This window comes from Periplaneta americana, chromosome 15 (assembly GCF_040183065.1).
Source record: "Periplaneta americana isolate PAMFEO1 chromosome 15, P.americana_PAMFEO1_priV1, whole genome shotgun sequence".
Taxonomy (NCBI): domain Eukaryota; kingdom Metazoa; phylum Arthropoda; class Insecta; order Blattodea; family Blattidae; genus Periplaneta; species Periplaneta americana.
Genome location: NC_091131.1, coordinates 136,220,333 through 136,246,594, shown reverse-complemented (window position 1 = coordinate 136,246,594; position 26,262 = coordinate 136,220,333). Strand labels below are relative to the sequence as shown.

At 34.5% G+C, this 26,262-nt stretch overlaps 1 protein-coding gene across 1 annotated transcript; it reads right to left on the bottom strand.

The window, feature by feature from the left end:
* Nucleotides 1-1,265: 1,265 nt before the first annotated feature.
* LOC138715370 (LIRP-like) lies at nt 1,266-25,996 on the bottom strand. Its single transcript, XM_069848216.1, has 3 exons — nt 25,878-25,996; nt 15,795-16,020; nt 1,266-2,335 (listed from the first exon to the last, which is right to left on the bottom strand). Exons 1-3 carry the CDS (start codon nt 25,926-25,928, stop codon nt 2,127-2,129), a joined length of 486 nt encoding a protein of 161 aa, XP_069704317.1. The 5' UTR covers nt 25,929-25,996; the 3' UTR covers nt 1,266-2,126.
* Nucleotides 25,997-26,262: the final 266 nt, after the last annotated feature.

Here is a 26,262-nt window from a genome sequence, read left to right as displayed (position 1 = left end):
TTTAAACAATCATAGGTCATTATTTGATGAGAATTACATCTTAGTATAATCCTGCTAAAGAGTAATGAGTTGCAAGTTACATCGACCCGGGCCAGCTAAGGAATAAGATGCGCGTGGAATATTGCAGAAATAGTAACGGATTTTTTCCCAAATAGGTGTAATAATAATAATAATAATAATAATAATAATAATAATAATAATAATAATAATAATAATAATATATTCCGGTTGTATTTTCGGCTCGCTGCTAAAGTAATGAGTTGTGGTTTGTTTCGACGTGGTCTAACTGAAAAAAATGCGCGTGAAATATTACAGAGAAAGCAAGGGACATAATAATAATAATAATAATAATAATAATAATAATAATAATCATCATCATCATCATCATCATCATCAATTTATAAGCAACAAATGATAATCTGTGATTTCGTTTTCTGAAGTTAGTTTGATCCCCAGTTCACTTTTTATATCCTTTTGCACTTGATATTAGACGCATGATGAAGTGACGGACTTCACCTATGGTATAGAAACTAAGAATGAATAGTTTCACTTCTTCGGTATATACGAGTAACATGAAAGATGGCACAAAACATTCTGAGGCTATCAGAAAACGCGCGCGCGTACACATACACACATATACATATATGAGTGTGTGTGTTTTGCTCATGGGCAGGTCTTTCACTGCAAACCCAGCATTCTCCAATATATTATATGTAAAGTAGAATTTATAGACACTATATAACTTGCAACAACTCATATCCTTCGGAAAATGAGAGAATGATAGACCTTTGGAATGTATGTTTCGTTTGAAAACTGACAAGTTATGATTGTTTGAGGAGAGTAATAATAGTAATAATAATAATAATAATAATAATAATTTTAGAATTCTATATTGTACCAACTGAATTAGTTATAATCTTATTCTATCAGACGTAGAGATCACCGATACAGGAGTTCGTATCCTATATTATAAAACAACTTTTTTTACAACAGTTGTCACAATATTTGACTGTAAGTTACTCGTATGCTACCTAATAATGATTTTAAAAGTGAATAGGCTACTGGCGTACTGTTCGTCGCATTCCAAGTAAGAGCCTGGGATTTCAATTTTACGTTGAATTCTTGAATTAATATGGTAGAGACAGAAATGAAGTTACTAATGATACGTACATTTTCTAAGTAGGCTACTATACAGAAAAAAATTATAACCTTGACTTTTGCGCTGAGATTGGTGTGTATTGAAAATGATCGCATAATGCGTCGTGGTAGTAAAGCAGAAGCTCACAGTTCAGTTGAGTATATTTGTGTTGAGCGGAAACACAATTCATTTCAGTATACATGAAACTCTGATCTATATACATACGCGTTATAATTACCAGTCCATGTTCTCTTAATAGAGATATAGAGTGTCCGACAGGAAACAGATTTCGCTCAGGTAAATTCCGTCGGCCATTTTTATTATAATAGATCGAATACGACTGCCCAGGAAATAGTATGTAGGCCTACATTTGTCTTGGATCGAGCGTGAGAAGGTTTTGTGTTGTGTAATGTGGACAGATAACTTAGGCTGAAGAGACGTCAAGGTTACAGCATTAATATAAATCTGACATCCATTAAGTGCAATTCAGTTCAGTTCATGACAATGCAGTAGGCCTACAACGAATCTTCATTTATGATACCGGCACGCATAAGATGAAGAAATCGTACAAAAAGTGTGGTGCTATTTTTTTTTTTTCACAAGTCGACAGTTTCAGCGCTTATTGTAATTTAAGGAAATAAATTACATCTGTAATTTGTAATAGTCGCGAGACTGTTGAAAGCTGACGACCTATATCACCGCTAATAGTGCCGTTACTTGCCCATGTCATTTTTTTTTAACTACGCCGTAGTAAGCGAAATTTGTTTCCAGTCATACTCCCGTTGCAATAAAAGGACTTAGGCCTATACACCACACAGTCTTCGTCTCTTACAAGAATAGCAAAAGAATTACTAATAATTTTCTTCGCCTGGGAACGTTAAACGTATAGTATTAGAACAAATACAAAAGAGACAGTTTCATTATGTTCGTTTAATTATTGTATAAACACACACACAAATGTACACACTTCTGTTTATATTTCATGACCTTAATCTTGAGCGACAGGGTCCGTGGCACAGTATTCAGAGAGTTCGTCGTAAGTGCAGCCCTTATATATACAGCACTCGTCCACTATGGGCGCCTCGTAGGTTTGTCTTCGATGTCTCCTGAACCTCATTTGGGATGAGATATGACGGGGACGGAAGGGAAAAGTCACTGGCACGTCTAGTAGCTGGGGCCACGGCCTCTTCTCCAGATCTGAAATTAAATAGTAATTCAATAGGCTACTTGAAATTTACTGTGCTTTAAGACTCAATAATGCAGTCGCTTCAGTAACTGAGTTAAATATTATGTCAGAATTTTATATGGTTGCTAACATAAAATTAAAAAGAAGGTTTGTAGTTGTTGTTTGGTCAACTGTCCGAAGACAGGTCTGAACCTCACAAAGGATTAGGCCTACAAGAAGGCACCACTTATGAGGCAACTATGCAAGGAGATAATGTGTTAAGGTGGCCAATTCCTTTCCCCCTCCATTGCATATATCGCCACTAGCTCATATTACACTAGTCAGACTTAAGAAGAATTGAAGGAATAAATAGGCTAAATGAGCTTATATAAAAACATGAAAATAAAGTGAGAAGAAGGAATTTTAAAAAGCAAAATCAGAAAAACAAGAATAGAAAATGTAAAGGGGAGATAAAAGAAGAATTCTACGCTGTATCAGGGGTACACAGGGACGTAGAATGCGTCACCCATTTTCAGGAATGGAACTATAGTTGTTGGTTTGAATGCCTTATTTTTGTTTTGGTTTACAAATAGAGTTTATGAGTGTGTGATAAGTTAAAAAATTAATAAAAGAATGTTACACATTTCATACGAAGCGAAATTCCGAAATTAGTGCCAGCTCACAACAAATTTTTCACTGTTGTTCACTTAAAGCAGGGCCGGGTATGAGAGCGGCTCAGTCTAGTCGGCCAGAGCTGCTCTCGCTCCGCAAGGCACTTCAATTCCAAGCCAGAGCAGAACGCTCACGCAGTGGCGTACTCGCATTACAACTACTTTCCCTGCATTAATGTAACAAGAGCCACGGTTGTTCTAGTTATTCAGTCTGTCAGTACATAATAGTTTATAAGGATATTACATCAATCTATTGTACATTACAGAATTTATAACACTCTTATTAATTTAATAAAATAAACTTCGCTCTATACACACAAATCATTACGCTTATTTACATAACCCACAGGCACATACTGCAACCTCCTCACCACGGTTCTACGAGACAGGCATATGGCTTCCACTTCCCCTATTTGCTGTGGTCAGAGTTCATCTGCCAATATAATTAAACATCGCTTGATGAATTCACCTTCGTTGAATGTTTTCAATTCCTTTGCAATAATATAATATAATATAATATAATATAATATAATATAATATAATATAATATAATATAATATAATATAATATAATATAATATAATATAATATAATATAATATAATATAATATAATATGATATGATATAATCCTAATATAATATAATATAATATAATATAATATAATATAATATAATATAATATAATATAATATAATATAATATAATATAATATAATATAATATAATATGTGATGCGATGCGATATATGATATGATATATGATATATGATATGATGTGATATGATATGATATGATATGATATGATATGATATGATATGATATGATATATGGTATGATACGATATAAGATATGATATGATCATAAATTAATACAATTTAAAGAAAATGTTTCTCAGTTACATTATATTATAGTATTTATTCGATATTTATATTGCATTATAAGTTATTATAGTACATTTAGTAATATATAATTTTAAATTATACAAACATTATGATATATCATAGTATAGTAGTATATTACAGTTCATTATATATAATATTATATATTATATATCATAATACTTGTATAATTTAAAATTATATATTACTAAGTGTATAATAACTGAGTGTATATAATGCACTGCAAATATCAAATCTATATATATAATTTGAACTGGTAATGCAAATTACGGGAAAACGGCTGAACGGATTTTAATAAATGAACCCTCATTTTGAAGCTTGGATCTCAAAGTTTTTCGGAAAAATAGTAGTTTTCAATGAAATGTCAATTTTTAAACATAATTTTCCTATTTTCCAAAATCCATCTGTCATCAGTTTTGAGAACTAGCTAATAGCATTCACGGCCGACTTGATATTCCCTTCGCTTTTTTGTAAAGGAGAAGCGAAGCGAGCATCAAGTCAGCCGTGTTGCATTTCAGAATAAAACAAAACACAGACTACAGTAAACAATATTACACGAAGGCCATGATCTGCAAGAATGCTGACATATTTAGAGCTCAAATTAAATTGGTCATTAAAAACTTAACTTACTAAAAATAATTTACAGGTTCGATTCTGTGGTGTGTAATTTTCTGGGTACAGCTGTGTATTGGATATTAAAAACTACAAAACTTGAGGTGGTTTGATGACATTATTACCATTAGAAATGAATATTATTGTAGTTAATGCCATGATGTGACTATTTTTCATTATTAATTAATTTAATTTCTTCCTGTAACCACTACAGGTTGCCGTCGACAAAGAGTACCATGATACAATAGAGTAAAAGCCTTGAGGCTTAGCGATAAATTGTTGTTAGAGTGAAAAAGAAAGAATTTGAATTATATTGAAACACATGATGTTAAACGAAGTAACGTCAAGGAGATGCGAATTAGTCATGGTCCATATGTATGATGCCTGAAAATAGCTATTGAGCCTTTGAGTGCTGCAATTGTTAGATCTCTTAAAATACTTTTATGCAGGCCAAAAGATTTACAGAAGTCGACTAGGAACCGGGGTATGGTCCCACGGGCTCCTATCATTAGTCCCGTAATGACGATGGATTCCAGATGGTATTTGTCCTTATAAAAACTGATGGAAGGTTCATATATATTCCTTTTTTCCTCGTGTACTTCTTCTGGCTGGTGTTCGTGCGATTCGAATCTCACAGTAGGGTCTATGATGTAACCTTCAAGAGAGGGAGGTTTAAATGCAATTATGTCAATTCTTCGATTACTGCCCTCACTGGATATGCCGTGTACTTCTTCATATACTGAATAACCTTTGTTCCTTAAGGCTATTATAGATCTTGCTATTATAGATCTTACTGTATGATGCCGCGTATTTCGTAGAAGTTCACCGTGTGGACAGGCCCCCAGGACATGGGCAAGGGTTTCAACCTCCCTGTCGCAACGTCGACAGAGGTTACTGCCCGAAGACCTGCCAGGTACACTACGCACAGCTGACACGTTCGCATTCATCTTGATTGCTTCCCTCCACTCACTATAGGAAAGACCCTTGTGATTCCGGATCCACTTATTGGCCGGGGTATATTGTTGGTATAAGAGCACGCCTTTGCCTTTATGTTTTTTCTGGCTCCAGTTCTCAAACGCTTTTTCTCTTAATACTTGCCGTACCTTTCGCGTATCTACAGTGCCGTACTTGTCCAAAATATTTGCTGATTCGGTGATATTGAGTGCTGTGAGACTGGATGTAATTTCTTGGGATAATTTCCTTGTAGCATGTAGGAAGGAATTATTGGATTTAAGCAATATCTTACATGCGTTTATATTTTGTAAGTGTAAGTCCCATGCTGAACAGAATAAACCTAATCCCTTGAATTTTGTGTCAGTATATAACATATCTGTAGGAAGGTCATTAGGCAGTTGCAGTATTTCTTTCAGCACACCCCTTATCATAATATCTGCATCCACTATGAATTTATTAGAAATTTTTTTGGAGGCACTGTCTGAAATGGATATATTAGACTAGGACAGATTGAGGTGTTAATGATGTTGTATTTTTGATCCGCTATTAATGCTATATTGATGATATGAAAGTGAAACGTTTTGGTTATATAAGTAGATGTAGAGAATAACTTAAATTAGATTTTGATTTCTATATTTTACTGAGTGGCGGCTATATAGTATATATAGTATATGTTACTGAAAGCTATAAAACTTATGCAAGATAATAATATTATTAAAAATCAAATATTTTTATAATTATTAATCAAGTGGGATTGGGTCTTTTTCATATATTTAATGGCGGTGTGGTGTAGATATTTATATGCATGGTTCTTTTCAGTATTGGCTCGAGAGAGAGTATATTTCATGTTATGGAAGCAAATAACTTTCCGAATGTCTGGTATTCTTCATTGAAAATAAATCTTAAAAATGTTTATTTGAACGTCTAATGAACTTAGTTTGCAGCATTTGCTGCACAAGCCACTAGTATAATATAATATGTGATGATATATGATATGATATGATATGATATGATATGATATGATATGATATGATATGATATGATATGATATGATATGATATGATATGATATGATATGATCATAAATTAATACAATTTAAAGAAAATGTTTCTCAGTTACATTATATTATAGTATTTATTCGATATTTATATTGCATTATAAGTTATTATAGTACATTTAGTAATATATAATTTTAAATTATACAAACATTATGATATATCATACTATAGTAGTATATTACAGTTCATGATATATAATATTATATATTATATATCATAATACTTGTATAATTTAAAATTATATTTTACTAAGTGTATAATAACTGAGTGTATATAATGCATTGCAAATATCAAATAGATACTCTAATATAATGTACCTGAGAAACATTTTCTTTAAGTTGTATTAATTTATGGCATTCATTACCAACATATTTGTCATATTCAGTAGCATGTTGTAAAGAATAATGTCGTTGGATATTAACCTCTTAATCAGTTGGAGTGTTTTATGCCAAATTAAACAATTTGTTAATCCACTGCTCTCTACCAAAAAGAACTCCTCCTCCCATGATACATTAAAAGCATTGGGAGTAGCGGGACGCTTTAGTGTATGAGCGGAAGCTCCGTCTTCAAAGTTCGCCATCATACTGCAGAGTCACCACTGCACCGACACTGAATGACGTACACTATGCATATGTCACACCGCTCGCGAGACCCGCTCTTTAAAGCACACAGCGCTCATTTCTCAGAATCAAGTAATGTGCCCAGCCCTGACTTAAAGTTTATTGCACTTGTCTATTATCACTTTAATATTGTATAACTCGCCATTACAAATCAAAGGTGTAGTTGCACAGGTCTGTAGCTGCTCTCGATACCGAGATATTACTAAGAGACACCGATCGACACAGTTAATAATTTGATATGCAAGTTCGGTGCCTTTAATGCTCAGCGGTGAATTTCTGCCTAGACAAACTAGACAGCTGCCTATGGCCCCAACCTCAGATGGAGCCACGGTGAAGGAAAATAATAATAATAACAATAATAATAATAATAATAATAATAATAATAATAATCATAATAATAATAATAGTGGTATTTGCTGATACAATAAAACACACGTTAAACAAATGAAAAATAAAAATAAAATTTATTTTTGCTAAATTACCAAAAAGGGGGCCCGACTCTGTTAACTGCCTTGGTGTCCTGGGTCTCTATGTCCGAGCCTGCTATGGTGGATTACATTCACGCCAAGCATTGTCTTATATTAGTTACAAAATCACCAAATGACCACATAACGAAAGCGCCATTCGCAATGCTACAAAAGCTCCACCATCGGTGTACACTGTTTCACGGTTTATTAAACGTGCTCAGTTGTATCTCAGTGTATCAGTCTCGTGCTTACCGCTATCAGTCTTGTCTGTGTATCAGTTTTGTGCGGAGATGAAATTCACTGTGACTACCACTAATAAGTACAGGTGTGTTTTGTGTAGTACGTGATGGTTTTAAGTATAGAAAAATACGAGTGATGAGCTGTGAAAAAATATTATGGAGGTGTACTTTTACAGTACAATTGTAACCAACGATACAAGTATCTGTATTTTAAGTGAATCTAGAAACCATTCACATGAAACATCTACCGCGTACATATTGAAAGCCATGTTTTACGAAATAGTTATAAGCGTAAAGCAGAGGAGCAGCTACATGAGAAACTCAGCAAAATAATGCGACAGGAGTTATGTGCAGTACAAAATACTTCATTGAACTCGAAAGCCATTTTGAATGTTCGAATGGTTATGTATAGGAAAAGGAGGAAATCACTCCCTGTTGCTCCTAAAGACTTGTAACACACTTTATTACAATTGAAAACCATGCATTCTCACCCATAAAAATGAACAATTTGTTTATGTTGATATTGAAAGTGAAATTGTTATGCTAACAAATCAAAGTAATTTAAAATTTTTATGCATTGACGAAGTAAATATTTTAGCTGATGGAACTTTTTATGTATGTTCCAAGTTTCACAATTGTACACGTTGTACGGAATAAGAAATTCGGCTACTTTCAGTTAGTATTTTGCTTCCTTCCCTGTAAGTCGGCGTAGTGCTACGAAGCAATGTAAAGCATGGAATACGTTTGGTTTGCACTTTTCATCTGTGACAGTGATCCTCGATTTTAAAAAAAATCTGCACATGTAGGACTTCTTAGAGATGAAAATATATTCTTGTTACGTGAAATTAGACGAAACCAATTCATGGACGATGACGAAGATGACGAGCTCCAGATGAAAAATACTGCATAGCCTATTCTTGTAACGTAAAATCAGAATAAATCAAGTCATGGGCATTTTGATAAGTTAAGTTTTTTATGTTGGCGCTTTTGTTATATAGTGATTGGCGCATATGTAATATGTCTGCGGTTCCTTCCAATGGCGCTTATGCCATCTATCCCCCCCCAAAAAAAATTGACGCTTATGATCATCAGCCGCCTATTCATGCCCATAGCGAGGGAAGGTGGCGTCATTGGTCGTGATCACACAAGTTACATTTGTTCATGGCCTAACTACTAATAACATTAACATTCAGCTGTGGTTCATAATGTTGTTACAGTAAACATCTGAAATAGTCATTTTTTGTTTCACCTCTGATCTCGGAAAGGGTGCTCACACTGTATGCGGGGAAAGACGTATTCTAAGTTAAAACAAGAAGTGAGATGAAATTAATGAGTGAAGAAGGAATCAGTGCATGGAGACAGTAATGAAATAAACGCGAAGGAAATGATGGAAGGAGTGAAGACCCATCGGTGTGGTCTAGGCGTTAAAGATAAGGGACTATGCTTGAGTGTGGGTTCGAATTCTGCTTGGGCTGATCACCTGGTTGGTATTTTCCCTATAATTTTACGAAACTGTAAGTTAAATGTCAGGTAATTCCATGGCGAACTTTAGCTATCACTGGCCGAATTAAAATCTCGCAATCATAAATTCCACAGACGCTAGATAACCTCGCAATTAATACAGTATCGTTAAAAACGATAATATTATTCAAAAGAAGGAAATAAATAATGAAGAAGTAAGAAATAAAGAGAAATATTGGAGGAAATATATGGAGAAGGGCAGAAAGAAAAGTGTGTGTGTTTGTATGTATCTAATGCCTACCCACTTCACTTGCGTGATTCGAGTTCGGCATATTGCGAATAGATGCCAGAACTGTGACCCATTTTCAATTTGTGCACCACTTCTGTGGACTATGCTGTACATGATGTATATCTGTGAAGAGTTATGTCATGTATTAGGGTGAGTGTAATTCCGGGGGAGATAGCCATGTGGGTGAGACGGCCAACCGCTCTCATTTTTATTCTAATCATCTGTTTCGAATGAAAATCGGTTTGCCGCCAGATGTTAATTAAACGAAATGATTGTTGCATCTGCGAAAACGTAAGGTTATTATTTCGGCGTTTTGTAGCCGTTCGTGAGTTTGTGAGCAAGCAATAATTTTACACCTCCTAAAATAACAATAAAAAATACTGCATTTTGTGGGTAAATTTGCTGGAAACATTATTAAAGAGGTAAGGTGTCTTTAAACATTCTATCTCAACTGTATTTGTTCTCTTCACTGCTGCCAGTTTTTATTACGCGGTATGGCCATCTCTCCCGTAAAAAAAGGAGACATGGCCAGCATTTTTCCGGGATAGATGGCCTATAATTGAGGAGTATTATTATGTTAATAGTATCGTTATTTCTAGATTCCGATGAAATATAAAGCAATGCCCGGCAGCAACCGCATCTTTGGAATGAAGATGACTTAAACCGTGGTTTTGAAGCCGTTAAATATGAAACTTCTGTACGTCAAGCCTTCATTACATTTCATATTCCAAGAAAAGCCCTGGAAAGAAGAGTTAAAACAGGCAATTCTACACAGGGTGCAATGGGATCAAGTGACACATAGGCAATGACAATGGGTGTAGGTTTGTTCGCGATATTAAATAAGCAGGAACATGGTTTTTTCCTTACAGGGACCGATGTCTATAGTCTTGCTTACATTTTTGTTGAAGAACTTGACAATATTTTCTGACTGGCTGACAAGCAAGCATTCTAATGGGGGCAGATAAAAAAATTATTTTTTTCTTTCACCATGTTAATAATGTCAAAAGAAGTGCTTGCACAAATTTTGGCCAATCGACCGCAATTTCGAGGGCAGTAAAAAAAGTTCGCCAGGGGTCGTTAACAGAAAGAAAACACAATTTAATTGAAAAAATTTATTGGAACAGACACAGCAATTTTTAAGCTATTTTTTTCAACACATTCCTCACCGGAATGAGATATTTAAGGCGTCTAGAATCAAAACCCGCCAAGTCCATCGAAGGAAAAAAATGAGATTAAAGTTGCTTTTCTGTGTATCTTCGCATGGACAATCCGATGCTGACATAATTTTTCTGAAAAATCCGCTGGATTTCTCTGAAAATGCTGGACAAAAGTCAGGGTTAGTTTCAATATCCGCTATATCCAACTGCATTTCGGCCATTGTTACATTCAAAACCCACCAAGTCCCTTTCTGCCAATGAGAATGTGGATCTGCTTTACCCAGCATTCCTCTATACTGGAGTCAGCTGTGTGATGTTGATTTATTATTTGTGTGGTGAAGCTCTTCTTAAACTTTATTAAGTAATTGGAAATAAAGAAACGATTGCATAAAATGAAAGCTGATGCATTTTGTGATTTTCTCAAGGAAGACAAGCAAGAAGTTCTTACAATGTCGTTTGACTGTCAAAAGAACCTAATACTTCCAAAATTGTCATATCAATCAACATAATATATGAGTCGCCAGATGAGCTTTTACAACTTCACTGCTGTAACATGTAACTCAAGATCTAAATTTCAATCAGGAAATGTACACTGTTATATTTGGAATGAGAGTGGATATGGCAACAATTCCAATAATATAGCAAGTTCCGTACTTCATCAGCTTAACAATTATTGTGACCTTAATGGCAAAAATATTGTTAGACTTTGTGCACATGGATGTGCTGCACAAAATAAAAATACAACAATGATTGGAATGTGCTCTGAATGGCTACTCACTGAAGCACCTCTATTAACAAAGTGGAAATTATATTTCCTGCGGTTGGGCATTCATTTCTCCCTCCCAATGGCATATTTGGAGTAATCGAAAAAGAAATAAGGAAGTGATTGTAGGTTCTCAAGAATATAAAGATATTATTCGCAAACATGGAACAGTCTTTAACCTTGGAAGTAGAAGACAGAGGCAGACAGAATTTTAAGATCTCCTGCAAACTGGCATTTCAAGTTCAGTCCCTGTAAAAGATTTATTTTAAGACGACCTGAATTGAAAGAACAGGTAACAGTGCAAGGTGAGGTTAACTACAGAACTGACACCATTATTCCAAAGGTAGTAACAAGAAAAAACAGAAGAATTTCAATGATTGAACCTGATATTCTAAGTCTTGGAGTGCCTTTGAACGCACTTAAGACAAAAGATGTGACCAAACTTTGGGAGAAACACTTTGGGCCTGATTGGCAAGAGTTACCTACATTGAAGTTTTATGTTGAGTTTATAAATTCAAGAAATACCATTGAAGAAGAAGAAGAAGAAGAAGAAGAAGAAGAAGAAACAGAAACTATTCATCTGGAGCAAGAGGAATGTGACAATATTGTGTAAAATCTGTATAAACTTAAAAAGTATAACATATTCAAATTTATACTGCTGTTATGTTTAAAGCATGTGCATAATCATAATTCATGTCTAGGTTTCATTTCCCACATAATTTGGAAGGTTTAAGTTGAAATGTTTTCCTTTTTGACACTTTTTTATGCTTAGAACTAATTTTCTTACTCTCAAAAACCTCCAAATACACTTTTCACTTTCAAAATCAGTTAAGTATTAATTTAACCTTACGAATTTGTTAGTTTAAATGAAGAGGCAATCCTGTAATTTGTTTAATTGTATCTAATGACAATAAAATACTTGATGAAAGCATTGTTTATATCCCAAGAAAGTTTATTCATATGTAAACAGTTTTTTTCCATTTTCCCACAAATTTTGTTTTATGGACTTAGAGGGTTTTGATTCTAGGCGCCTCATTTGTCATATCATGGGATCGTCAGAGAGGTGCAAACGGCTATCAAATGCTGGTTCCGATCCCAGGAAGCTGACTTCTACGACACAATGATACAAAAATTGATCCCATCGTATGACAAATGTCCCAAGGTCCCGCGCCGTGGCGTCGTGATCTAAGGCATCCTGCCTAGGATTCGCGTTACGGAATTCGCGCTGGTTCGAATCCTCATGGGGGAAGAAATTTTCTCATGAAATTTCAGCCAGTGTATGGTACCGGTGCCCACCCAGCATCGTGATGCACTTAGGTAGCTATGATAGGTAGCGAAATCCTGTTACGAAAGCCTGCTGTAACGGCTGGGAGGATTATCGTGCTAATCACACGATACCTCCATTTTGGTTGGATGATCGTCCACTTCTGCTTCGGCATGTGGACGTGAGGTCAGCAGCCGGCTGGTCGATCATGGTCCTTTATGTGCTGTCGTGCCTCGAATTATTATTATTATTATTATTATTATTATTATTATTATTATTATTATTATTATTATTATTATGTATTTATAAGCGTTTCAATTTATTTCTGTGTTGTCTTAAGGAAAATTCACTAAAAGAGGAAAAAAACGAAAAAATTTTTTTTGAAAAATTCCAAACAATCATAATTATGCACTTAGACACCATATTTATGTGTCTAGTGCATAAAACCTCATCGTTTTACAAAAAATTGTTATGGATTTACTTAAAAATAATGGTGGCCATCTAGCCTTATATCCTATGGCCATCTCACCCACATATGTTGGGTGAGATGGCCAGTGGCCTGTTATATTTTAAGCGTGTTGTTTTATTACATCAGTGAATTCTATGCTCCCTGAGGCACTGTAGTGATGAAATATAACTTTCAAGGAACGTATTTGATTTGTTTTGCATTTCTTTACCCATCGGTTAAACTGTTCTAAGTGATTTAGAAAACTATGGCCATCTAACCCGGAATTACCCTATATGTGTAAATGTCCGTGTAAGTGTAGTGTAAGGAATGGGTTAGGATGATGATGATGAGGAAGGAAGAAGGGGAAACCCGGTGCCGCCACATAGCCTATTCCTGTCGAAAGCACCAAGGGGGCCGCTAGGTTAAACATCCCCATCCGATGGACAAATCACTGTCAACAGTGACATAATATGCCTTCTCTTCATACGCACTGCGGAGAGATTTGGAATTTAACCAGGCATATTGGTGCACTATTTAGTGATTAGAAGTTGTGCACCGCCACCTCTCCTAATGTCGAGGTAAAAATTTTAGATCAAAATTTCTAGCCCCGCCGGGAATCGAACCCGGGCCGTCTAGTCTGGAAGCAGACGCTCTGTCACAGAGCTAACTTGGCATACAGGAATAAAAGTAAACGTGAAAAGAAAAATAAATTATCAAAAATAAAAAGACAACACGGAAGGGGGAATTAAACGAGATAAAATAAACGGAAATTAAAATAAAGGGAATGGAGGAAAGTAATTAAGAAATGAACTTATTAAATTATGGTACTTTAAGGTACTTTAATGTACTAGGAAGTGATCTAATCCAAGTCTAAATTATTCGTCACAAGTTTTATGTATAAACTTCTGTTCTTTAAAATAGGAACCGTCAACTGAGTGAGGTGCAGCTGGGTCTCATAGAAATATTCCACAATGTATAAATAGATTTAAAAGAAATAAAAAAAAACAAATCCGTTGTTGCGATAAAAACAAGCCTATCAGCGGATTGCTACTCTTACATCCACGTGCGTCAGCAGAAGTGAACTATCATTCAACCAGTATGCGAGGAACATGAGGTTAGCACGATGATCGTCTCTGATAATATAGCTGGCTTGCGAAACTGGTTTCTGCTACTCACTGTAGTTCCCCAAATTCATCACGTTGCTAATTGGGCCCAGTTCTATAGCCTACACTGGCCAAAATCTTATGAAAATGTCTTTCCTCATAAGGACTCGAAACAGCGATCATTGTGTAACGCTATTCCCATGTGTGATGACTTAGATCACGCAGCTACGGCGCTAGACTCATAGAAGACACTTGTGTAGGAGTTTTTCGGTAGAACACAACTCTTATGCTGTTCAGAGTGAGTGAGATAGTGGTATTTAGAATTCTATCATTTCAAGGTATTTTAACCCGTAATTTAATGACGCTAAATCAATTCCTAGGTTATACAGACGTCACTAGACTCTAGTACACAGGTAAGAAAACTATTTCAGCATTATTGGCTATGCCGTGTTGAGCTTCGAACCAAAGGAGTGCAGAAACAAACGGAGATCAGTGAAGATGGATCGCTTATATTCATTTCAGTGCCAAGACAGTTTCTAGTTTTCTTGCAATTTTATTCAGGATAATTATCTTCAGAACATTGTTAAGAAAAACAATTGCCGATCAGTTTGGCAGTAGTATTTTCTTTGGATCAAAAATTGTACTTTCCCCTGCACAAAAAATAAGAGAACAAAAATAAGTTATGAAATTAGTTATTTGTACCAGAGTTTACTATAATTTCTCACAACGTTACGGCACGGTTTGAAGCTACTTACCTGTATTCTAGAGACATTCCTATAGCGTAAATGGAATTGGTGATTATGAGATGGTATATTCGACGAGATAGAGGGTTCGCGATAGGACTACTTAACATTTGCCTTACAATTGTGAAGAACCTTGGGAGAAAATCCAAACAGGTAATCAGGCCAAACGGGAACCGAACCTACTCTCGATCGTAGTTCCGAATCAGAAGACAAAAACGCTATCACATGAACAACGACGGTGGATATTACGAAATCGCCATATCCATCAACATCAGTTATCTATCTTATTATTTTACTGTAGCCTGTTACAGTCGCAATTTTTTCTTTACGATGGTGTTTATATAAATCTACTTTCACAATGTTCGTAGACTATTTTCTCAGTTACTGGAGTCATTTATGGTGAGGATTTATGTTCTTTCCAGTACTTTCTATATTCATTATTATAATGAATAGGTCTAATTGGTTCCGCTCTACGTTGAGTACCGGTATAGATAAAGATATTATCTTTGAAATCCACCTCATGTAGATATTTGTTTAAATTCGTGCGTCTAATTATTCATCTCAATCTCTGGACTACTGCACGTAGGAACGCAATAAAATAGGTATTTCATCACAAATTTGATAAATCTTGAAGCTTGTCGATCACTTCAGTAAGAAGCCACAACTGACTAATCAGAATTTAGATCACAGGTGGTAGGAAACATTAATCGTAATGAAATTAGAAATAGATTACAATTTTTGAGTACCTTGAAGAAATTTGTTTTCAGTGATGTCACCATTCCTCTTGACTGGTTCATCGGGTCCGTAGAAACTGCCGTTACAGACGACTCTAACAGCGTTGGCCAGATCTTGTCCGCAATATCTTTCACTCTCCTCTCTCTTCCTTAATTTGAATAAATCTGAAGGTTCTTCAATTAGGACACAAGAGGATAGCGCCCCAATAACAGTGATAGGAAGAAGAGCTCTCCACATCTGAAAGATTAGTGTTTGAATTTAGAGGCAGGAAACAATGTACAACTATAATAGGCCTATGCTAAGATATATTTGTGTTTTCAGTCATAAAAGGATAGGAAGACAGAAGGGAGCAATCCAAGGGAAAATGCTTGAAATCGGTGCGAAGGACATGAATAATAAATAATATATATAAAGCATAAATTATCGGTCTCATTTGTGTTAATTATGATTACAAATTGTTTTGTGTTGTTGTGAATATTCTATGTTATCTTGTTTAGTATAGTCTACAAGTATTGAAAAATAAAGCAATTTAGAAGCCTAAATAACAGGAATGTATACTTCGGTCACCTCCACTAAGGCGAAGAAAAAAAGCCATCAATAAAATTAACACAAAATTAATGAAAACTGAATGAAACACAAATCAGAATTTTAATAAATCATAGTTATCTATTAATAGCAAAATAGCAAATAGCATTTACATTGTCTCTAGCCATTGGCAATTTCAAGATCTTCCATGAAACCCCCCTCATTTTCATCTTCAGATGGCAACTCAATTTGAACATCACTGACAGTCTTAAGTTGTTTGTAAAATTCCAACTATTGCAAGTTAGCCCAGGCCTCTCCAAAGTGCAGGCTCATTAAGCGATGGACCCTTTCCCTTAAGAGATGGTGTCACTGCACCGGATCCTCGCCTAACCTCAATTGTCGTTCATCCTTATTCTTGATGAAAGCTATGATGAATTAAAATATAATAATTAATGCAATGATTAAACTGAGAATATGTGAGTAAAAATACAATACTATAAGGGAAATGAAAGTCTCTAATGCACCAATTATCTGAAACATCCAAGACAACTTTGAATATGTTTCACAGCTGTACTGGTCGTTTAAATTAATGTGTTTATTATGCTCTGTGCCTATTGAGGTACTACCAACAGAACCATATTAAATTATTGTATAAAGATGTTTAATTCTCTGTACAATTAAGCATTAAACCTAAGACGACAAATCCAAATGATAAATGGACAAGATAACTTTTGGAAGTAAATATCACATTCTTCATAAGCTCCGTCATTGGGCAAGAGTCCATTTGTTCCTGTACTGATGACAGCTACTATAGCCAGCCATGATTGATTCTCTGTTGTGGACAACGGGCATTTTGAATCTGTCCGTAATTTTAAAATGCTTTTTATACAGGTTTAAAGGCGTGTATATTTAGACAGAGAATGATCACCTAAATGCAGTGATACCAGTATCTAAATTTTGAACATTTATGGACAAGGGCGCATTTGGCAATGGACGCCTCATATGTCCGTGAATCTGATTTGATTTCTTGTATTGCCATGTGATCTTCATCCCGCGATATCACTTCACAATAATTTTTCACTTGAACATAGTTAACATTTACACCATTGAGGGCAGCAGTATACAGGCAAACATACAGTTGGTTTGACAACACTGTCTACAGATTGCCGGTCTCCTTGCGTTTTTGTTTTTGTTTTTGTTTGTTTTTAATCTTCTTTCTGGAGAGGTATGGTTTATGGCCTAAGCATCAAAATGGCTTCCGTAGAGGGGTAAATTGCACCACTAATATCTTAACTCTCATAACAAAAGGGCATATAGCTAAGTTACAAAATCGGAAGATATATGCCTTATTTGTCTATTAACTCTAGCATATGATCATGTGAACATGACTACACTAATTACTAAACTACATCAATTGGCTATCCCCACTAACTTTATAAACATTATGTATAACCTCATGTATGAATGACAAATTCAACTACATTCTCGATTTTGAAATAGTAATTACCGATTCACAAGAAGGGGCTTATCCCAAGGTTCGTCGATCAGCCCTATATTTTTCAATATCTACATTGCAACATTAAGCAAATTCTCTTATCTGAATACTCGGATTCTGTTATTTGCTGATGACATAGTAATCTATACTAAGTATTCCTCGAAAACAAAGGACTATAATTGATTCTGAATAACCATATACAGGATATACAACGTCTTTATAAAGAACTACAGTCTCTGGAATTACCAATAAATTTAGAGAAATGTCATGACCTGATAATTGGCAACAGCAGTTCATTTTTATGTTCAGATAGGTCTGGTAATATAGTACAATATATATATATATATATATATATATATATATATATATATATATATATAAGTTCAATCATAAGACATATCTCTTTGCAAATGTTTATTTGCTATGAAGGTATTAAATATATATTAACGTTTTCGCCTTATTTGGCATCATCAGATATAATAAAATACGTGATCTGAAGCTTGAATGAATTGACAAACGAGCAGTATAATGTACATGGTAATTGAGTCTTCATGAGTTTTATGTATGAGGTTATATATAAGGTTGTAATAATTGATTTCAATACAATACAAGTTTGAAAGAGTCGAAAGTGTTTGTATATACATATAACTCATGTTATATGATTAACTAGTGAGCAATTGAATTATACAAAATATCGGCGATGTTAAAGACATCAATTAAAGTTTGATTATGAATGAAAAATGAAGAAATATCATAGATTTAAAATTCGCGAAGGATAAAATGTATTAAAATACTATATAATTAGTGTAGTACTATGTTACAAATTGATGAGTCTTGTGTTGTTAACAATTAATCATTATCAAGAACATATGCTTGTGGCTTCTGCTGTAATGTAGTATATGTACGCTTGGATTTTGAATATGAGTATTCTATCTGATTTAATGCGTGCTGAAAATAGTTGTCATTGGTGGTTTGTTGTGCGTAATCATGGTTATCAGAAACTGTATGTATAGATGCTTTGTGTGTATGTGCCTCTATTTGTTTGTAGATGTGTGCTGCTCGGTGGTTTGGAGCGTCTATGATATTTCTTCATTTTTCATTCATAATCAAATTTTAATTGATGTCTTTAACATCGCCGATATTTTGTATAATTCAATTGCTCACTATTTAATCATGTATGTACACCTGTAACATGAATTATATGTATATACAACCACTTTCGACTCTTTCAAACTTGTATTGTATTGTACTGAGATCAATTATTACAACCTTATATATAACCGCATACATAAAACTCATGAAAACTCAATTACCATGTACATTATACTGCTCGTTTGTCAATTCATTCAAGCTTCAGATCACGTATTTTATTATATTTGATGATGCCAAATAAGGCGAAAACGTTAATATATATTTAATACCTTCATAGCAAATAAACATTTGCAAAGAGATATGTCTTATGATTGAACTTATATATATATATATATATATATATATATATATATATATATATATATATATTGTACTAAATCCGTCAAGAGTTGAAATGAATACAATCTCTATCCAACAGTCTATCATTCCGACAAAAATGCAAGTTATATTCTTAGGCATCATTTTGGATGCCAAACTAAATGGTAAAGCACATTATTCGTATTTACTTCAAAAACTGACTGCTAGAGAAGTCATTTTCCGGTATATTGCAGGAAAATCATGGAGTCAACATCTCAAAGCCTTATACAACCCGTTTCAGCTCACGTTACCCGCGGCGTCTTCGTGAACCATCCGTTACGTCATACACTGTACAGTCGCGAGAGAATATTAGTCTATCAGTCTAGACTAGAGCAGCGTGAGGGACATGTCTACAATCCGTTGAAGCATTTTAATACTGCATTAGTGAATTGTTTAGTTGTATTATCATTGAATATACTGTGCATTGAATCGAACGGTACGTATTTATACTCCACTGAAGCATTTTAATACTGCATTAGTGATTCATTTAGTTGTAATATCTTTTAATATGCTGTGTATTGAATGAAACTTTTCGTGTTTACATGCCCTTGACGCATTCTAATACTGCATTAGTGATTTATTTAGTTGTAGTATCATTGAAAATACTGTGCATTCAATCAAGTTCAGTTTAGGTTTTATATAACCGAATCCATAAGATAGCCTAATGTACTGTGTGGAATTTTCAGGGAAGGATTGCAATTGTGACACAATATGGAAACTCCTCCAAAGAAGAAACCATCCCCGAAAGTGTACAATTCTCAAAGCAGGAAGATAATTTATAACCAAAGCTCGGAACTTGGGGACTTGTGTCTTTGCACGTGACTAAGCGACCGGACTTCAATGTCAACAAACTCCCGCTTCCAGCACGGAGGTACTGTCAGGTCTGCTACAAAAGTGGTTTCTGGCTGCAACAACATATTGATAATATTATGGTGGGTTGAAACACGTAATTTCATAGCATATATATAATAAAAATAAACATGAGAAATATATCAAATTTACTGTTCTGATGTGTACATTTTATTACAGTGTGTGACTACGTACATTCGAAGATTTTTCGGTAGCAGACTTAAAATACTAAATGTTTTGACTGTTACTGTTTTCTGTTCGATTTTCAGCAGTTGCTAGCTGATCTCGTATCTGAGAAAGATAAGTATATCCTAAATTTTTCTCGAAAATAGTTTTCAATTAGTGTGTCACTAGTAGGGCAAGCCTCTCTACGTTTCGATCCATGGCAATGGACAGACTTTTCTACAATTTGAGGGACTGTAATGCCTTTCAGTGAATTTCGTTTCCAGCCTCTAGTTTGTGTGTGGCACAACTTACAAAATATAAACTCTCCATTCGAAAAAAAATAATGTATCTCCTCCGAATTCTCCACGAAATTCTGTATCTTAAATTTAAAACAAAATGTATTTTCAAACTTCTATAATATCCATTCGAAATAACACGTATTTTCTATTTCCTCAAACAGACCGTTTACCTTTAATTCTCTGAATGTCATTGGCTTTGACATAACAGTTTCTTCGTCCGTCTTCCTGTCATTAGTTGTGGCCACTTTCTTAGTTCACACGACTGTCCCTGAGCACTTGCAGCGTGAGCTTTGTGTACGTTGTACCTGTAACCTTACTCATGCACACGACACAAGTCCCCAAGTTCCGAGCCTTGTTTATAACGTACTGAAATTTTGTAGAGAGGAAAAAAGGGCGGGTCTCATTCTACCTTTAGCAAACGCAGTGGAAAGTGCAGCAAAAGCCGTTGGAGTAAGCGGAAAAACAATAAAAACAATTGGGAAAGAGTGTGAAAGAGCAGAAAAACTAGGAATTCAAATATCAACTCCCGATAAAAACCCAAGACTCACAAAAGTAGTAGAGCTAGATGACTTGACAAGTGCGCTATTCGGAGAACTTTTCTGGAATATTATGAACAGCATAGAGAAATTCCTACCCTGAAAAAACTTCTTTTTGCTATAAAAGACAGCATTAAGTTTCGTGGGAGTAAAACCACACTTTGGCGTCTAGTGAAAGAAATGATATTCAGGTTTAAGTAATGTAAGAATGTCCGGAGTGTACTAATGGAGCGTACTCGAGAACCTACATACTATCTATAACATTGCAACACGTACTGTACCATGTTTCCTACCCCCGCAACTCCGTTTGCTGCCCACAGTCACCGTAGTTCTGATGTAAACAGAGACGGTAGCGACATCACCCCTAGAGGTAACGTGAAGTGGAACAGGTAGTAATTACTACACAAGCAACTTATACAAATGATTAAGGATTATGGGATACTTGCCCTGCCCACTCTTCTAAAATCTATGTAAAAATTATCCTCCAAGATATATAATATCTGTAAACATATACTTGGAATAGAAGACAAACCAAACAAATTGAGAATATTACTAGAACTGAAACTCCTTAACTTTGATAGTAACCAAGAAATCGGAGGACACCGTTTGATGAACCATATTTTCCAGAATACTGAGGATTACCAATTCCCTAAATTACAACTCTTAACTCGATTGGTGGACAATATTGATGGACGAATCAACTATAATCCGCCTCTATTTCTACCCATTTTCCCCAAATACTTCTTAGTGCCCAATTTATCTCGGTATCACAGATACACTGTACAAATTATGAAGTACTTATGCTTGGGATTGGCACTAACACTTCTTTTTTTCCAAGGACCATAAACCTCATTTACTCTATCAAGATTATGTAACAGAAATCTACAGGAGTCAAGATCATCTTTACTGACGGCTCAAAAACTATTTCTGGAACAGAAGCAGTTTTTATAAATATCACTACTGGTTTATCAGGAAGATTCCACCTACACCACACATGCTCACGGAAGTTGTGGCGCTGTTACAAGCTCTTCAATTCATTCGTCTTAGAGTATATTCTGACACTTCCATCTTTATGGACTCTCGCAGTGCTCTATAGAAGATACCGTCCACTACCATGCAAACGAGAACGCCTGAATTAATAGTGCGATGCAAGCAATTAATACATGATCTAGAATCTAAATCTCATCTCGTATGGATTCCTAGCCACATGGGTATTCCGGGAAATGAAGCTGTAGATAAACTGCCAAAAGAGACTCGAAATATCAGAAAATAGGGATGACACAATTTCTATGGAAGATTTTTGTCCTTACTAACATTAAGTATATTATACGACAGAACTCAAATCTAGCACCAATATGGTTTACAAAATGTTCTGCATCTCGAGGGGGAATTTCTCTTTTCTATAAAACGAAATTTAATACGACCCTTACGCCTTTGTATTTATTCAGATTGAAACTACAAGACTCGTTTAAATGTCTCTGCGGTGCAGTGGAAACGACTGACAACATCATATTCGGTTGTCCAATACACAAAGCGTCTGTGGATAAATTTATGAAGATAATTTTTATAATAAAAGGATATGGTCCATGGCATGTCCCCTCCATTCTGTTTGTCCAAGAATTTGTGACATGTAAAGAGTTACAACGTCATATAGTGAGATGTAAAATGAAACTTTGAATCTTCTGATATCTGCTGATGTCTCTGATTTATACATTTATCTCGTAATATACTATTAACGAAGACGCTAATGACCAGACGTCAAAATTGGGTAGGGTGTCTCTACTTAAAACCACAACAACAACAATTAAGCGAAATGTGAAGAGCTGCAGCAAGTCCATTCTTTTGTGTTTCTTTATTTTCTCCGCAGCAACCGTGCAACAACCCCAAATACAGTAGGCGTACTGCTTTACGAATTACTGCACTATCCTTCATGGTGTAATGCGTGTTTTAGTCTTTTGCAACGTTTATTATTGTTAAAGTCTTATAGTAATAATAATAATAATAATAATAATAATAATAATAATAATAATAATTATTATTATTATTATTATTATTATTATTATTATTATTCCATAACATTATCGTGTTCTTTTAAGGTTAAATTTATTACTTCAGTACCAGTAGCTAATTAATTGTCCACCATTTTGCAATCAGCTGGCCGGATTGCATTTTTTTTCTACCCTCTTTTTGCTACAGCGTTGCATGAAACGCTTTAAAAAAAACCCAAGGTCTGCCCCAATGTGTTGATAAGTTTTCCTCCAGGATCGTGTGTAATGTTCTAGAACCTCACTGAAATCATTCACGAAAACGTTGGTGACTCATGATGATTCAAATAGGAAAGAAAATAAAATTATTTCCACTTTATATCCAGTACTATACATGATGAAAAATTATTGGACCTTCATGGAGACAGCAAAACTACAGATTAGAAGCAATTGCTGAATGTATTAGGGAGGTACTAAAGAATATGGGCTTAGATATTAATAAAGTCACCGCATATACGGCAAACAATGCAGTTGTAAATTACGGAAAACATAACTTAAGTATGTTTTTCAGAATTAAAAAAATATATATTCCTAATTTAATCCCTGCTATTGATTACTTGCAAAAGTGGTCGAATTCAGTGAGAACAACCCATTCCATCATTTTAAAGCCTTCAGTCTCACAGAAGACGTCAAATGGATGATCTTGAAGATTCCTTAAATAAACTTGGGTTGTGTGATCTTCCAGACATGAATTCTCTCTATTCAGAATACTGTCTTGTAAAGAATGTCCTTATTGAAGTTATCTCTAAATATAAAGAGTGTGAATCAAAGTGGAACTTCTTATTTACAAAAGTTAGAGTTGAATCTTTGCGTAATCTGTTCGTAATTGTTAAGCATGTGTTATCTCTACTTTCAGTAATGCATATTTGTAGAATGAGTATTTGCAATAATGGGAAATATTTGGACTCATAATTGTAATAGGCTTGCTGTAGATATCGTTAAAGCAGAAATACAATGTAAAGCCAACTTCTAGTTAATGAACTGCTTGAATTTTATGACTATTTGGTGTCTAAATCCTTGCTTATTAAAGCTGTAAAATCAAACAAGGAATATGCAGTTAAGTTTCAGTGATAAGAAAGAAATAGTTGAGAAACAGTTTACATTTGATGATATTAAAATGTGTTCTTTATTGTGAGGGAAGTGTAATTTTTCAACGATAATTAAATTTAAATCTTTGATGTTTGTAACACCAAGTTGTTTTCTGTTCGTCAAACTAAATAGTGTACAAGCAATGTTATGTAGGCTATGTAGGGCAAAATATGGAATGAGTCCGGGAATCTGAAAATAAAAAGGTGGTAACCCTAAGCATAACTGACGAACTATTTTATCAACAGTAATCTCACTAGAGGTTTTGATTTATCTAGAGAAAATAAAAACTCGAGTGGGAATTGACTACTACACGATTAGAAGAAAGTATACAAATATTAGAAGAAATAAAGTACTCTAATACATAAAATATTAATTGACTTACGACGATACTAAACTGTCTTCAAATGTATTTTTGTACCATCTCTTCATTACAAATATTACGCTAGTTGGCAGTAGTGTGTTATGATTAGCTGTCCTCATGTTACCGATTGTGGCAACTATACAATCTTCACTGAACTCTATATACGATTACTTATCAAGAGTGCTTTGTTGATTCTGTTTAATTCTTATTAAAACAAATGCATTCCACTTTAATTATTAATATATATTAAACAATCTCTGGTACGTGACTATCCATAATCTCATGCAACAGAATATGTAACATAACCTAAATAATGTAAGCAAGGTAAACGACAGAAAAGTTTTAATTAAGAAAGATGAAATAAACATGAATCATTTAAAAATATACAATTATTGAAAGTACAATGTTGGCAAATAAAGAAACAAATGCTAGGGAGGCGATGAAAGCAAACAAATGCTAGGGAGGTGATAAAACCAAATGCTAGAGAAGTAATAAAATTTGTAGGATAAGCAGCCATGGTTGGTTAAAAAACCTTGTTCCGTACCATTTTATTGGTCAAAAGTAATATAACATAATAAAAATGTAACAGCCAATTAATCAATCGTTACATTTTACGCCTGTACAAAAGTTGAGTGGCATCCATTGATAAAGGTTACATTAGCGTCTTACCAGCCAATACCTGCCCACTATTTTCGACTATTATGTTAGACGAATAAAAGCAATAAATGTAAACTATCACGAATTTGGAAGAATGACTATAGTTCTGAAAATTGCTTGTTTCGAAAATTCGGAAATTTTATGAGTTTCGGTACACATTTTAAAAAACTCAAGTTCTACTTCATAAATAACAAAAAGTGAAACCTAAAATCTTAGTCGAAATAATCGATCAAGTGTTGACATTTATCTATATCTCAGCCTAAGAACACCAGAGAGGTGAATAGTCATCAATAGATGATATAGTCTCAATATGTACTTTGTCTATAAAAAATTGCACTGTCTCGTCGAGACTTGAAATCAGACCTCCAGACTAAAAATCTGACGCTCCATCGAAATATTTAACACGAATAAACTGATAATTTCCATTTTTCATTAATATCAACAGATGTCAAATAAAAATATCTTCAGTGTTAAGTTAGTTAGAGAATAATTTTTTCGTGAACATTTCGAAATAAAATATTACGATATTAAACTATAATTCCGCATTTTTATTATTTATCTTACCGTGTGCGTTTGATGTTGTTGCATGGTGTGTCTTGAGCACACTGTCTTCATTATGGAATATTTCTGTATTTTATAGACGCAAGCTTCCACGTCGTGTTCTAGATGAAACGTAGCTTTCTTCGTAATATGTAGTCATCCAAGAAATAATACGTAATTGACTCGACAGCTGAGCCTCTCTTTTCTCTATTTTCCATTTTATTCGTTATAAAATTATAATTTACATTAATATCAAGAAGACTAGAATGGAAGCGCCTACGCGATCCCAGGTTTATCCGTATGACATTCATTTCAACATATCACTTCACTCGTCTATTCATAAACATAATTGTTAAACCAAATATTCACTATCTATGAAAGTTACAGGAATAAACATTAAAATATTATT

Bases quoted from the DNA above. Each gene is read 5' to 3' on its own strand.
- LOC138715370 (XM_069848216.1), bottom strand. From the start codon at position 25,928: ATGAAGACAGTGTGCTCAAGACACACCATGCAACAACATCAAACGCAC. The intron at 16,021-25,877 runs GTAAGATAAATA...CTAATCTTTCAG, and splicing joins AACAACATCAAACGCACACG to ATGTGGAGAGCTCTTCTTCC. The intron at 2,336-15,794 runs GTACTCAAAAAT...ATTTAATTTCAG, and splicing joins TGAAAACAAATTTCTTCAAG to ATCTGGAGAAGAGGCCGTGG.